Source organism: Colossoma macropomum, unplaced genomic scaffold (genome assembly GCF_904425465.1).
Source record: "Colossoma macropomum unplaced genomic scaffold, Colossoma_macropomum, whole genome shotgun sequence".
Classification (NCBI taxonomy): Eukaryota; Metazoa; Chordata; class Actinopteri; order Characiformes; family Serrasalmidae; genus Colossoma; species Colossoma macropomum.
In genome coordinates this window covers 6448771-6463940 of record NW_023494802.1, presented here as the reverse complement: position 1 = coordinate 6463940, position 15170 = coordinate 6448771, and the positions used below count along the sequence as shown (strand labels likewise).

The 15170-nt window shown below is 37.4% G+C and overlaps 1 protein-coding gene across 3 annotated transcripts in view; it reads right to left on the bottom strand.

Moving 5' to 3' along the window:
* LOC118822005 (pleckstrin homology domain interacting protein) overlaps positions 1 to 15170 on the bottom strand; it is a 64112-nt gene that overhangs the window by 20603 nt on the left and 28339 nt on the right. For 2 of the 3 annotated variants that reach the window (XM_036590767.1, XM_036590769.1), the window contains 10 exons: positions 12918 to 13037; positions 11970 to 12153; positions 8563 to 8668; positions 8336 to 8470; positions 5726 to 5817; positions 3888 to 4107; positions 3642 to 3755; positions 1588 to 1695; positions 1180 to 1304; positions 966 to 1048 (listed from right to left, as the gene is read on the bottom strand). In XM_036590767.1, coding sequence (XP_036446660.1) covers positions 966 to 1048; positions 1180 to 1304; positions 1588 to 1695; positions 3642 to 3755; positions 3888 to 4107; positions 5726 to 5817; positions 8336 to 8470; positions 8563 to 8668; positions 11970 to 12153; positions 12918 to 13037 — 1287 coding nt within the window. The remainder of the gene's footprint in view (positions 1 to 965; positions 1049 to 1179; positions 1305 to 1587; positions 1696 to 3641; positions 3756 to 3887; positions 4108 to 5725; positions 5818 to 8335; positions 8471 to 8562; positions 8669 to 11969; positions 12154 to 12917; positions 13038 to 15170) is intronic. The other variant, XM_036590768.1, reaches the window with a different exon arrangement.

Below are 15170 nucleotides of genomic sequence, written 5' to 3'. Positions count from 1 at the left end.
AAAAACAGCTTGTTTTTGAATTCACTGTCTCTGTGATGTCATGAACACCAGCACATTTGCACAAATCCACTTACTAAGCCTGGAACAGTTAAATCCCGCACAGTCTCAGTGAATGATAATAAGTGCTTCAGCAGGGAAAAAGGCACATTTCAGGCCATGCTGAATTTACAAGGAGTGTTTCAACCCACACTGCTTTTTGACTGAGGCACAATACAGGGCAGCCCATCAGAACAGAGCTCATTTACATATATCAGTCTTAATGCCATAGTCACAGAAACAGCCTGTTCAATTCTAAGAGATTAAGAGAGGCTGCAAAATGGTTGTGTATAAATAAATTATGATGGTTTACACTATATAAAACCACAAAAACATTGTAAGTGGACATCAAGGAAAAATATTAAATACAAAAAAATCTTTTAAACGCTTCCAGCTGGTTTCTATCGCTACTGTCGTGAACAATTCTGACTCAACTCTATAATGGTGCATTTTAGATCGAACCATAATCCTTCACGCTGGGATATCACGTCTCTTCTTCATTCATGTCCCTTCTCAAATATCTGTCAAGCTTGGGTTCAAATTTCAAGTTGGGGTTTCTCCAGCAAGTGTGCTAACTTTAACTGATTTTGGTCTGCATTTAGCCTGATTTAGTTTTCCTCCCTACTTGCCATCAGCATTTTTAATAATCTACCTTTTTGAGAATCAAGGTCTGTATGAGAACAGAGCATTTTGTAAAGTTATCCACAGTAAAACTGTTGGGATGTTGTTTAAAGGCATGTGCTAACTAATACATTAATTATTTGAATTTGTCAATTAAATGGAAATTTAATTTCGAATAGCTGATAATTAGGCAATACATTTCTTTACCTTTGATGATGGCTGTCATTGTTGCTAATAAACCTATTAGGACACAATTACTGAGAGGTTCTATCCGGCCACTGGTCTTCAAAAGAAAACATATCACTTACCTATCATCCACTGACGCTGTCTTGCATTGTCAAACTGCTGACGGAGTACCAGGAAGTCAATGACGTCTGGCATGTCATGGTATCTATGGTAACAAGAAAGGATTAGGCAATGAACCAAAACAAGGCCACACAGAGACTTCCAAAAGCTCTAAACAGTGAAATGGATTCTGCATAAGTGAGTCCAAGTGAGTCATACAACACTAGCTCCACTCACTTCATAGAAAAAGAGCCTCCAGTCAGTTTGCCAGTGTCTGGGTCCAGAAAGGCCAGCTTCAGACAGCACAGAGTAGGCAAGCCCACCTCATACTTAATGCCTACAATCTTCAGCAGTTCCTGCTCCTACACATAAAACCACACACACATACACAAGGCCACGTAAAAGTTAACAAACCAATTTCTGGGTTGACAACGTTTCTGAAACTTGAAACTTCCATGTGAAAGTATGTGACCAATCAACAGTCAGTCAACACAGCTTTTCTGCTATGCTTGTTTTTTTTCTCTATGAAGCACTTTGAGCTGTACTTAAACATATTAAAGGTGCTACACAAATAAAGTTATTATTTATTTATCTTCAAAACTACTGGACACAAATATCCAGAATGTGTGAGCAGGACAGTCATACCCGCAGCTCCATCTTGTGCCAGGGCTGCTTCTTAGGGTTGATGCTGAAGATCTTGTTTTTTTTGGCCATCTCCACATACGCCTCATGGCCTTGCCGAAAATAATATACCTGCACAGATACACATGTATTACAACTGTTACAGATTCTACTTACATTTATTTTACTAACAAAGGTCTGGTGTACTTCATTATTCATTAGATACTCATTATTTTTGGTAGCTCATTAAAAAATAGCAGAGGAAATTCTGTTGAACATGTGGGTTCAATACCTCGTTCGTGTTTGTAAGTAAGAAGAGATCTTTTTTATTATACTTTGAAAATGATGAAAAGTGCAAACCATTCATTACATTTTTGCTGTCTTTTTATCATGACATTGAAACAAATCCAAAAAGTCAGAAATTTATTGATTTAGGCTGCAAATCAAATGTAAATGTATCTAATTATGTAATTACGTTTTACTATGGTGTCAAACAACTAAAACACTCCAGTGTGATTAACTGTGTTTCTCTTATTTGCTCAAATTTGACCCTGAAGATTTTTTTTCCATTTAAAAAGCAGCGTTTTTTTCTAATGGACAAAATAAGCTTCATCAGAATGTATTAATTATTATTATTATTTTTTATAATCTTTTTTATTTTTACCCGATTTTCTCCCCAATTTAGTTGTCTCCAATTCCACCCGCTAGTTAGGACTCCCTCAATCACATGATACTATCAACGCTAGGAGGGTGAAGGCTAACACAGACTTCCTCCGAGACCTGTGAAGCCAACCACCGCTTCTTTTCGAGCTGTCTGGACAGCCGAACGCGCTCGGAGGAAAGCGCCAACCGCCAGATCTGTTACGTCAGCTAACAGACGCCTGCGCCGACTAGCATCGCGCTGAGTGATGGGGGGAGAAGGGCAGCCATCCTACCCACCCAGAGAGAGCGAGACCAATTGGCTCTGTCGGACTCCCGGCTACGGATGGCTGTAGCATCACCAGGGATCGAACTCGCGATCTCCTGATGATAGGGCCAACGCTTAGACGGTTGCGCCACTCGGGAGCCTCATATTAATTATTTTTAATAATGTTATTTTCACTGTGTGAACTCACAGGTATGAGAATGAGAGGACTACGGGGCTACAATTTGAAAAAGAAGGCTACAGTCAAGGAATCTCTCACAGCAACACTAAGTTGTATGCAAAAATTTGAACGGCCCAGTAAGATAACCATATTTTGTTGATTTTCTAAGTGAAAATATGTTAACATCCTCTACAGGGAACAAACTTAAAAACTTCTACAAATCTCTTTCTAGTTAGCAATTTCTAGTTAAGTGCTGAGTTTAACATACTGGAAAATAATAAAACATAAGATGTGCCAAAACTTGCACGGGCCAAATTAATTGTAATTGTAGGGTTAATGTGTAGAAGTCTGTGGAGGATGTGTAATTTACAATCATTTAAAAAAATCAGCAAAACATTTCATTTGACCAGGAGCACCGAAAGTTTTACAAACGACCTAAGAGTGCGTGAGCAGCTGGGCTTCAGTCTGGACTACTATAGACTGTTTGAAGGGTCAAACAAGGAAAATGTGTTAATGGAGTTCCACATTCAACTTTCATTTCTTTATTTATATGAGCTAGCTCCACGTTTACACTGCATTTTGTATTGTTAAAAAAACAAGACAATAAATAAGAGTAAAAAAGAAAATGACATGTTAATTAACCTGTAAAATCTGAATATTTTTGTGATCAAACCAGTAAACATTTGGTATTCAGATAATCATGAGTGTTTCTTCCATTTTGTTCGATGGTATTGTTTCGGTATCGGAACAATATCAGTATCAAAATCAAAATTCTGATATTGTGACAACCCTAGTTAATTATGTTTAAAAAACTGGTTCATGCTTTATTGCATCAATGCATTATTATATGAATGATGTTAAATATGCCAGTCCTAGTATTTACACTGAAACAGAGCAGCAAAACTACAAAAAAACCCACCTAAAGGTTCAGTACCACTGTGTGTGAACATGCATTGGTAGGAATAATAGAATAAATATATGTGGTGGTGTTACCTCATCGCCCATCTGAGGGGTGAAGGGGCTTCTCCGTGGTACAGTATCTGTGATCCAGGCTGAGGGCAGCCACTCCTCTAGAGTCAGACCCTGCTCCTGGAACTCAGGTAACCTCTGCAAACAACAAACCCAAACAGAACGCTCATCATATACACATCAGAGAATTACTGCAAGTTCACATGCATCACCAGCCCTGCAGAACACAGAACTCAGCACTTAGCTGGAAGACACATAAACACTCTTCACCTTCCTCTTCTCCTTTGGCTTCTTCTTCTTTGGTAGTGCTCCATCTTTGTCTTGTTTTTCCTTCCTCCTCTCTTTCTTGGCATCTTTGTCTTTCTTCTTGTCTCCGTCTTCCTCGGAACTGCTAGCATTCTTCTTTTTCTTTTTCACGTTGTTCTTCTTGGGTGGTTCTAGATTTATGCCTGCATCCGCCGTCCAGTCTGAGTAATCACTGGAGTACTCGCTATAAACACACACACACACACAAAGAGAGAGAGATGTTTTAGCATTTGTGTACACAAGCACACACACACAAAACTGGCTCAAGGGAAACCTATGAACCGAACAGAACAAATTATATAACGCTAACCTGTAAACCCACTGGTAGAACTTTAGCGTCGCGTAATTTGAGATCGAGCTATGTCATATATCGCCATGTCATAACTCAATGAAAGTGCAGATTCTAAACTTTTAATCAACAGCACATTTGTGTTTGTAAGCAGAGGAAGAGATTTTATTATGATTTGAATTTGATGAAAGGTTGTTGCTGTGCATCTGGCCTTGTTTTCTGTTAAAAAAATATCCTTTACATTTTTGCCAAGTTTTATCATTGCTTATCCTTACAGAATGTAAATCAAATGTAACTGCAACTCTATAACTTGCTACATAATTAAGCCAAATAAAATATTAAATAATTACATCTAAATAGTATAACACAACAAAAAGACTCTCGTTTAGTTTCAGTTAGTTTCAAGAGCGCCTTAATACTTTTGTTTTAGTTTTTAATTTAGTTTAATTTGGTTTCTGGTATTATGGTGAATATTTTGTCAATAATTGGGGTGCACTCAAAAAAAACTGAACTCATTCCCTACAAGGGGTTTTGTCATTTTAGCTATGCTAAATTAAGCGCAGCAGTAGTTAGGTAGCAAATCTTTATGGGGTTGATTTTGTGCCAAATGTTTTCAATATAATACTAAAATCCACAAGCAAAATATTAAGTATTAAAATGTCCAAAATAAGCTGCAAATACAAATAATGAGAGTTACATAAAACTTAATTATTTAAAAAAGATTACTACTAATTTCCCTTCATTCTGATATAAACGTATTCATTTTGCCAGTTATTGCTTCTATTTGCTGATTTTACTGATATATTTTTGCTTCTGAAAGCTTTCTTTTGCTTCTGACTTGTGGCGTTTTTCACAGCGGGCGGGTTTTAGAAGAGGGCATTGCCCTGCACCCTCTATTGGGCAACCGATTTGGAGTGACAGGTCTTCTGAACACACAGCCACGCCCACTCTGAGAGCTGTGATCTTCCTTGAAAGTTGCGGAGCACTTCGCACTGAGAGTTTAGTGCTGCCAGAGAGCACTGTGCTGACATTCAACATTATGAGCAATGTTTGTCATATTTATTATATGACAAAATGCAATCAGAACAGAGCTCGAGTACACATATCAGTTTTAAAGTCACAGTAACAAAAACAGCCTGTTTAATTCTAAGGGATTAATAAAAGACAGAAAATTGTCATGTAAACCATAAATTACATAAACCTGAGTAAACATCATAAGTGGACCTCACAGATGAAAATTAAATACAAGAGAAATGTAGGATATAAGCCTTTTTAATTCTGACATAGAAGGGATTCACTTGTAGACGATCCCTAATGCTTCATGCTGAACATACATTTACCTTATTTTACATGGTTTAATATACTTCAACATAGTTTTCTTCTCTCTAATACTGTTTAGTTTTAGTTCATTTTGCAGTGTACATTACATTTGTGACATAGTTTTCATGTATTACAGTTAACAAGTCATTTTTTTCACTGCTAGTTTCTGTTTCCGTTTGTGGGTGTTTGTTACCTGGAGCTGCTGTGATCATCAGGCCAGGGTTCCTTTTCCTCTCTCTCCTCATCTGATGACTCTCTGCTGGGTGGCCGTGCGTCTGCCTCGCCCTGACAGGGGATATGAATGAACGTTATTATATTTACTAATATTCCACATGCAGCACTAACTCTACACAAGCAAAACTGACTCAGCAGATGGAGCCGTGACTCAGCACACAAACCCTCTCCACAGGATTAAAATTACTGAGTAGTGTGAACCTTGGCAATTATCAGTGACACCAGTTTTTATTAGAAACGCTGATGCCCCCACTCAGAAGGGATTAATATCTTGGTAAATGTAGCCATGTGATACCGTATCATATTATCAATTTAAGAACTCTTGAAGTTTGTTATTTATAACTAGAAGGAGTCCTGTGTCAATTAAGAAAAATGTAAGGTTCTATTTACAGATGACTTGAATGACTCATTAGCTGAAAGTAGATTTCTACACAGTAATATTTACAGTATTTGCTCAGTAAAAATGAATGAGATTCGCAAGCGATTGGAAACTCGGATGTTAAAATAATTACTAATATCAGTAATTACAGAGAACCTGAGTAACATTCATTCTGGGGCTTTACTTTACAGTTGGAACACTTTAAATGATTAATAAAAGTAAAAGCATTTAAGGGCTGGCCCGACCAGCATTGGTTGGTGTACTAATAGATTCTGATCTAAGTTTTAGCAGTTATGTTAAAGCAGTTATTAAATCAGCTTTTTTATCACCTTAAGAACATCAACAAGATCAGAACGAGAGATTTTATGACTAAAGCAGACCTGGAGAAACTCATCCACGCCTTTATTTCTAGCAGGATTGATTACTGTAATGGTCTCATAACTAGACTCCCAAAAAACACAATCCAACATCTTCAGATGATTCAAAATGCAGCTGCCAGAGTCTCAATAGGAGTAAAAGAAGGGAACACATCACCCCATCCCTTAAATCCTCCCAGTCAGACTACCAGTCTGTTACAGAACTCAGTGGTGCAGGAACAGCATATTTATCTGACATGCTGCAGCAATATGAGCCGAGCAGAACTCTTAGATCACTAGGAAATAGTCAGTTAGTCCTGCTGAAGGTAAAGACTAAAACATGGAGAAGCAGTGTGTAGCTACTATGCTGTGCTTAAAAGGAACCAGCAGACAGAGAGCATTAGAAGAGCCCAGACACTGGACACTGTTAAATCCAGGCTCAAAACCTTCCAGTTTAAACACTGTTAGCTTTTCTATCCACTTTTCCTCTGTAACGACACTTTTTTAATACTAATCTAACTTTTACATTTTAATGAAATATTCTAGCTATCCTAAATTAATTTCTAATTTTATTTTAATTAAATAATTTTCTCTTTTAAATCTATTGTTTTAATCGTGTTTTAATCATATTTTTAATTTAGATTCTTGTTTACTTAAAAAAACCTATTTTCTCACTGTATTTTCTCATTTGTAAAGCACTTTGAATGACAGCAGTGTTTGAAAGGTGCTATATAAATAAACTTGTCTTGCCTTGCCTTACGGATACGCACATGCCTTGCTCCCACATATGTGGCTTCTCAGGCATCTCTGCTCTTTTAGCCTCAGTAGCTATGTGGATGGTGATGTAATTTGATGCAGTGGCATAAATTTATGATGCATTCAACAAAAGCCGCTATAACTTATGTATTTCTAACATTTTCCATATACAGTCATATGCAAATGTTTGGGTACCCCTGTAGAAATGACATGTATTGTTGATTTTCTATGTGAAAGTCAGTTAACACATACTTTCCTCAGTTAACATTGTAAAAAATATGGTGGTTTTAATTTTAAAAAGTTGTCCAGGCTACCTTAACATTTTGAGTTTTGTGAGCTTCAAAATAGTATGTTGATAAGGCATAAAAAATAGATTCTTATGCTTTTAACTTACTGTTAGAAATTTACTCAAAAATGTACGTCAGCCCAAACACTAACTTTTAAGTTAAAACATTTTTTTTACAGTGTACAGAGAACACACATCTGCTCATTTTAATGCACAATTACTGCTGAATTTAACATAATAGAAAAAAATTAAACAAAAAATGTACAGCTGGTGCAAAAGTTCTGGCACATAAATAAACAGAATTTGTGCACTGTAAATGTTATATTTAAGTGTTTTGTTTGTAGAAGATGTGTTATCTCAGTTTCACCTTAAAAAATCAACAAAGCATGTAATGTGGCTGGTGGTAGTATAAACCTATTGCAAAACGTGTAATATAAAACACGACTATTTGATCTAAAGGTCTTTGCTGATGAAATTTACAGGACCTTAACTGTTGAGACTTAGATGAAAATGAAGCTTCTGAATACTAAATAGAGAAACAAATACCAATATAACAAATACTCAAGTATTAAAATTAGTCATCTGACTGACCCTAATACATGAAATTAACTAAATTAATTAATTAAAGCCCTTCATGATCTAAATGGAGCATCATGACTCTACAGATGAAGAGATTTAACTCTGAGTGACAGATTGCAGAGAACACAGACGTTAAACCGGTTGAGGAAAAATGAGAGTGTGTATGTGTGTGTGTGTGTGTGTGTGTGTGTGTGTGTGTGTATGCGTGTGTACCTCTGAGGCGCTAGGCTCCTCCTCGTTGGGTTCGCTCTGTCTGCTCGTCTCTTCCACAGCCAGTCGCGTGTGGTAGTTGTGCTGGTTGCCTTGGTAACGTCGCCCCTCCTCCACTGCGTTCTCTGTTGCATGCTGCTTTGAAAGATATACACCTTTATACACACTCTGAGCTCAATTTAGAAGTTAAATTATAGCTAGTGTGTGTGTGCGTGTGTGTGTATATATACCCGGTTCTCTCTGTGGTACTGGCTGTGTATGCTGCGTCTCCTCCGCTCTGATCTGTAGATGTTCATCTCCTCCTCTCCTCTAGCTGCCCTCCAGATCTCTTGTTTACTGCACACATAAACACGTAATTATTTAGTAATCTGCAACATAAAAATCAAAACTGCACCTCATCAAAGACAGAAAAAGACACATTTACTGTTTGGGAAATGTGTATAAAACCATGTATCAAAGATGAGATGCTCTAATATAGCGCTGGGCAATATAGTATGAGAAATTATGTCACACTATGTCACAACATGCTTTTCTGCACTGTTAGAAATAAAGGTTCTGTAAATAAATGTACCGTCAAAGGTACAACAGTGGTTTTAAGGTCCAACTGTGTACCTTAAATAAACTTTTCCCAGGTGAAAAGTACATATTTGTACCTTTTCATAATCTAATGTTTTAAAATAGAAAAGTAAAATAAAAAGCCTGGAGACGAGACGGGGTGTGTGGAGTCAATACAACTTAGACGTAGACTAAAGGTACTGAGATGTACCCCAGTGACAAGAGGGGTACTGCCCCAGCGACAGTTTCATATCTTTATTTTTGAGAATGTAATAATATCATGTATAACGTCAGTACTGACAAAACACTGAAAATACATGTCTCATTACAAAGAGAGTATAAATAGTCCTGTTTAACTGGATTTAGTGCAGTGCATTGTGTGAAATGTTATTATATTCCGTTTTGAAAGTGGTAGTGCTGTCGCCTCACAGCAAGCAGGGCCAGTGACGAGGGTCCTTTCTGTGTGGAGTTTGCATGTTCTCCCCATGTCTATGTGGGTTTCCTCCCATTGTGCAACATTCAGTCAGGCTATTTGGAGATGCTAAATTGCCCCTAGGTGTGAGCGTGTGTGTGACTATGCATTTATGTATGACTGGCAACCCGCCAAGAGCGTTTCCAGCCTTCCGCCCAGCAAGCGCTGGGATAGGCTATAGCATCTAAGGATAAGTGGCGTAGATGATGAGTGAGTGTGTGAGTTTTTGACAGTAGTTTTTACATGTGACACTACTGTTTTTTTCTATCAGATGTCAAAAAAAGATCCTGTGCTTTATGAATAGTGATGTTATGTTTTTGCCAAATCACCCACTCCTCTGTAACTGCGCATAACAGAAATCAATAATGCTTGACTGTTGCAAACAGTGATGTTCAACTGGCAGTCCTTCATCTAGGTGCATTTTATGGCCATGGCTTTCAATGACGACAACTAGGCTTTTTCAAAGAGAAGTTATGAAGCCACATTCAGCCACAAACAGCACATTGTCCCAGAACAATAACTTAACAAGTATGCAAGCTTATGTTGACTTCACTAAAAACAGTAATCAACAGCACTTCAGTTCCCAACTGGATATTTCGAAAACCATAGTCTCTAAATACAGTGGTCATGTGAAATATAAGGCGGACAGAGCTGCAGGTTTTCAATCCTGGCCTAAGGAAACCTTGCTCCAGAAGTTACCCTAAACTACCACACCTGACTGAAGGAATAAACTAATTACAAAGCTAATTATGAGCTTAGGCAGGTGTGTAAGAGCAACATAAAAATGTGCAGAGTATGAGGTTTCAAGCTGTCCACTAATAACATCTGTGTTTTTCGGCACCAAAAACAGTCATAATTCAATTTTACATGACCATTTTCAAACCTTTTGTTACTCTGCATTTAGGACTGATGATCTCTGTTCTGATTGACTGTCCTGTATTGAGGCTTATTTAACAACAGTCCAGGCTGAAACACTCCTTATAACTTCAGCATGAAGAAGTGGCGCTAAATGTAGGTTGTACAGGAGAATATATGTAAATGCTTTAGTTTTAATGACATCACAAAAACAATAGGCTTTATTCACCAACCGTTGTTAGAAAAATTTTCTTCTTAAAAACCACTTATATTCACTTTTAGGTAAGAACAGAGTCTATATTCACTCAAAACAATTCTGCAGTTTAAGAACATGTCATGAATCTGACTTTTCTGACTTTTTCCTAAGACTTTTCTCAAGAACAAATTTAAGAATAAATTTAGGAAGATTGATAAAAGAGGCCCAACTGAATCTAGAATAGGCTGTTTTGCAGCTTAGTTTGAATATATGTATCATAGGGGTTGGGGAGTAAATGTTATGTTATGAAACTATATCAGTGTTTACTTACTACATCTAATTCTTTTATTGCAAAAAAGCAAGGGAAAGTTTTCCACAATCCAGGCCCTTTAAATTTGTGTGGCTAGAATCATTACATGGGAATATTTGAGATCATTTGGTGGATAATAATTATAATAAATTATTATATAATTAAAATAATTATGTGCCATACAATGTGCACTTCCAATTTCATGTATTTGCATTACTTGAATAAAAGTAGACTCGACAAACCACTTAAAAAAGGCAACATTTATTTTCAATTAGGTCTGACAATGGTGCTCTGAAGCACCTTCAGATTCGTTACTGGCCATATTTGCAAAGCCAGACTTTCTGGTTTTGCATGGTGTTGTGCCAATATTTCTTTTTTCTACGGTCTGAAGCTTGTATATGCCTCAACTTCCAACGATCAGCAAACAGATCCTGCTAGTGTTGCTTGAACTGCTTGGCCATGATGCAGAAATGATGATGAGTAAATTAAAAGCCATCTATTTAAAAAAACAGCAGTCTCCTGAAAGAGCAACACGATGACAAAAATGTAGTTAATCTTAAGTTTGGGAAAAATGATGCCTCAAACTCATTTTTTCCAATGCAAAGCAGAAGCTGCCACTCCAACCTAAGTTCTCTGAGATCTCTTTTCCTCAAACCACAATCCATTAACCTAAAGAGTGAAATACACCTGCAACTGATCTTCAGAGTGTGAGCCACAGCACTGCAGATGTTTAGCGTTCTCCCTCGCTTCTCAATGCTTAAAATATACAGATCATGATCTAACAAAGCCCAAAAAAGTCACAAAAGTCACAAAAAACAAAGTCGCATTATATTTATTAAATAAACCAATAATAAGCTCACAGTGACCCAAATTCCAGTGTGAATGTGTGCACATGCTCACTCAGTGCATCCAACAATAAAGGCGACATGGAGCTTCTTTTATATAGCGACAGAAAACACAGTAGCACACAGAAATCCACAATTCCATATGCTGATCCATTTAACTCTGACCAACAGAGACATGCATGCGACCCAACTAAATGAATGTTTCACTGGCAAGAAAGGTAAGATATAGTTAGCTGAGGCAGAGGCTACAGGAGGAAAAGGTGTCTGTTGGCTCATTTTGTGTCACTTCGCTGACCAGCCCCACATAAGAGTTCTGCTAATAACCGTTGTTCTGTAAAATCACAAAAGTCTTTTTGGGTCTGTCTTGTTTCTGAATGCCCATGTATGTGAATGTTGTACGTTACCTGGCTGTTCCTGGTGACAGTTCAGGCACAAGTACCCGTCTGCTCCAGGCCACCAAGTCCGTCTCTGTGGCCATCTCACTACGGGGAGCGTTACTGTGCATCTGCCGGACTCCCTCAATCTGACCACTGCGCCTTAGACCCACGTTAGGGGGAGAGGAGACTTCCGTAGGGGAGCTTACAGATCCTAGATATAAACAAGCACATTTAGATCTATCAAATCATCATCCTCAACATCATTTAGAATATTAATAAACACATTACCAGGGATGGATCGAGATGTCAAAATCATATTTTAGCAGATAACTGCTTAAAAATGCACTGACATAATTGCTTAAAAAATGTAGTGGCATCAAACAGATGCTCAGATTTGGCTGATACTTCTAACAGAATTTTGTTGACACATTTACTGTACTCTAGGGGAGCAAAACATTAAAATACTGTGCTAAAACATCAGCACTTCATTCATTTTATTGCATTTATCACACTATAGACATAAAAGTTACATTTTTTTGTAATCGACAAAATCCAGGTAGATGTAGTCCAAATCTCAATATTTTATAAATGTTTATGTACTGGCATCGGTATCAGTGGAAATAAATATGTAGAGTTGTATGCAAATGTTTGAACATCAGTCAAATTACATGTTCTATTGATTTTCTAAATGAAAATAAATGAACATATCCTCGACAATAAACAAAATTTTAGTACACAATTGCTATTTATTTGGCTGTTTTGCATATTGTGGTCTCTTCTGTGTTCTCTGTAGAGGACATATTAACTTATTTTCATGTAGACAATCAGCAAAACACATCACTGACTGAGGGTGCACACTTACGCATACAGCTGTACATGAACAATACCAAACATCAGTTTTCACCCACAATTCTCATGTGGGCACATCAATACATATTCCACATAAATCATCTTCATCACCGCCAGCATGGCTACCTCGGGTGACTCTGGAGTCCGAGCCCAGTCTCTGGTCCTGTTCCTGCTGCAACCTCTGGATCATACTGTCCAGGGGACTAGAACCTTCCGCCGCCTGCTGACTCAACACCTGATTGAGTCCTGAGAGAGAGAGAGAGAGAGAGAGAGAGAGAGAGATAGAGTGAAGAAAAAAAGAGTTATCTAAATTCAGTTATCTCTCAGCGATGTTGTGGCACTGAAACAAAAGAGTTTTATTTAATTTTTATTTTCATGTTTAAAGCGATCGCTTGACGAAAATTCAAATGTACACAACTGAACGTGTAGTATGTCAAAATTAACTCTAAGGATCTATTTTAAAATAATGACTTCTCTACATATTGACTTAACACCAACAAAATAATGACTTATTTTCTCAAAGAATTGAATTAGCATAACAAAATAAGGAATTATTAAATTAAAGGACAACAGACATTTTGAAATTATGTCAAAACCTGAAAACCTGAGGTTTTCTTCCGACAGCAGCGATCTATTGATATTTCAAGAAAGTTATTATTCCAAGTGAGCAGGTCACTATTTAACATAGTAAGCCATTATTTTGAAATACTAAGTTAATATTTTGAGAAAGTAAGTCATTATTTCGAATTGCTAAGTCAATATTTCAAGAAAATAAATTATTTCAAGTCACTGAAACAATATTTTGAGAAAATACATCATTATTACAAGTCAAAATTCTGCTGACATTCTGCTGCCAGAAACAGAGAAGAAGGAAAATCAAGCAAACTTTTTCCTATTGGGAATGGGCTTCAACAGGTTCCAGACATGGAATGACATGCTCCTATCTAGAAACAAGAATAAAACTATGGACAAAATTCAGGCTTAAAAGTTGCTGCTTTTAGACATGCAGTTTGCACACTGAAGGTTTATTACTTCTTTTTTTCTTACATAATTATTTAAATTATACTTCATATACTACATATTAGCCTCATGGTTTCAGTACAAATGCAAAGTGAACTTCAGATATCAGACATGTCTTGCCTGATTGACTACATTTGGGGTAATGAAGAAACTTTGAGTTTGATATACAGGGTGATTCTAAAAGATTCATCCAATTTCAAAGCGTCATAGTTTTTACAACTGTGAGGCGCCTAGGAACCAATCACATACCAATTGAAAGAGGGGGTCATAGAGTTTCTGACTGTCACCAGAAGATGGCTCCCTTCAGTCTGCGAGGAGATGGAGACCCTTGAGCAGAAAGCATTTTTCGTCCACTTCACTAAGAGTGAATTTGTCGTAACTGTGTAACGTGATTTTTGTGGGCAGTGAACCTCCAACAGCTCAGAGCGTCCGTTGTTGGTTCCACAACTCTGGATGATCTCTGAAATCGCACTGAAAGAGCCATGAGTGCAGTGACACCCGACATGCTCAATCGAGTATGGAATGAATTTGACTATGGCGTTGATGTTGTCCGTACAGCTGGAGGAGGTTCATTTTGAGTACTTGTAAAATTACATAATAAACTTTATGCTAACTTAAATCATTTACAATTTACTGCATTGTTCTGTAATGATGTACAAGCGAAATAAATAATTTTGAAATCAAATGAATCTTTCTGAATCACCCTGTATATGTTTATATATATATCAGTGGATGCCAACTTGAGTTGTTCAGAGGGCAAAAAAAAACAACTAAATTTACGACCTAACGTAACGTAGCAGACATGTAAATCGTTTGCAAGTGCGAAACGGTTTTATTGGGGACAGTCCAATACTCATTGTTGCAACAAGCAATCAGAGGCATCTCCATAATCAAAACCCAGGAAGAAGAGCAGGCGTCAAAACACAGGAACAAACAAAGGAAAAACCAGCTAGGACTCAGGTTAACATCGCAGAGACTCCGCAAACTAAAAGGGGAAACAAAGGGGGATATGAAGGAGTCTCAATTAGTCCTAGGATGAGTCAGAGGCATGTGTAATGGAGGAGTGTGGGGTGGAGCCAGGGTGGAGCTGGAAAAGAAAAACAAATGCACATGGCCTAGCCTTGTGCACTCTCGCGCAGGTCCAGATGGGGGTAGTTGTGACACCTAATCTGATGACAGACATTTAATTTGGGAGAAGGATGGTGAAGACAGTTACCAAACTAAATACTAGTTAAATATTCTGTGCTGCAAACTGATTTCCCAGTTTCCAGTCTATCAGACTTGAAACTATCACTCAATCACTAGTTAGAATTCTGTAAATGGTAAATGATGTACCCACTCTTTAAGAGATATACTTTC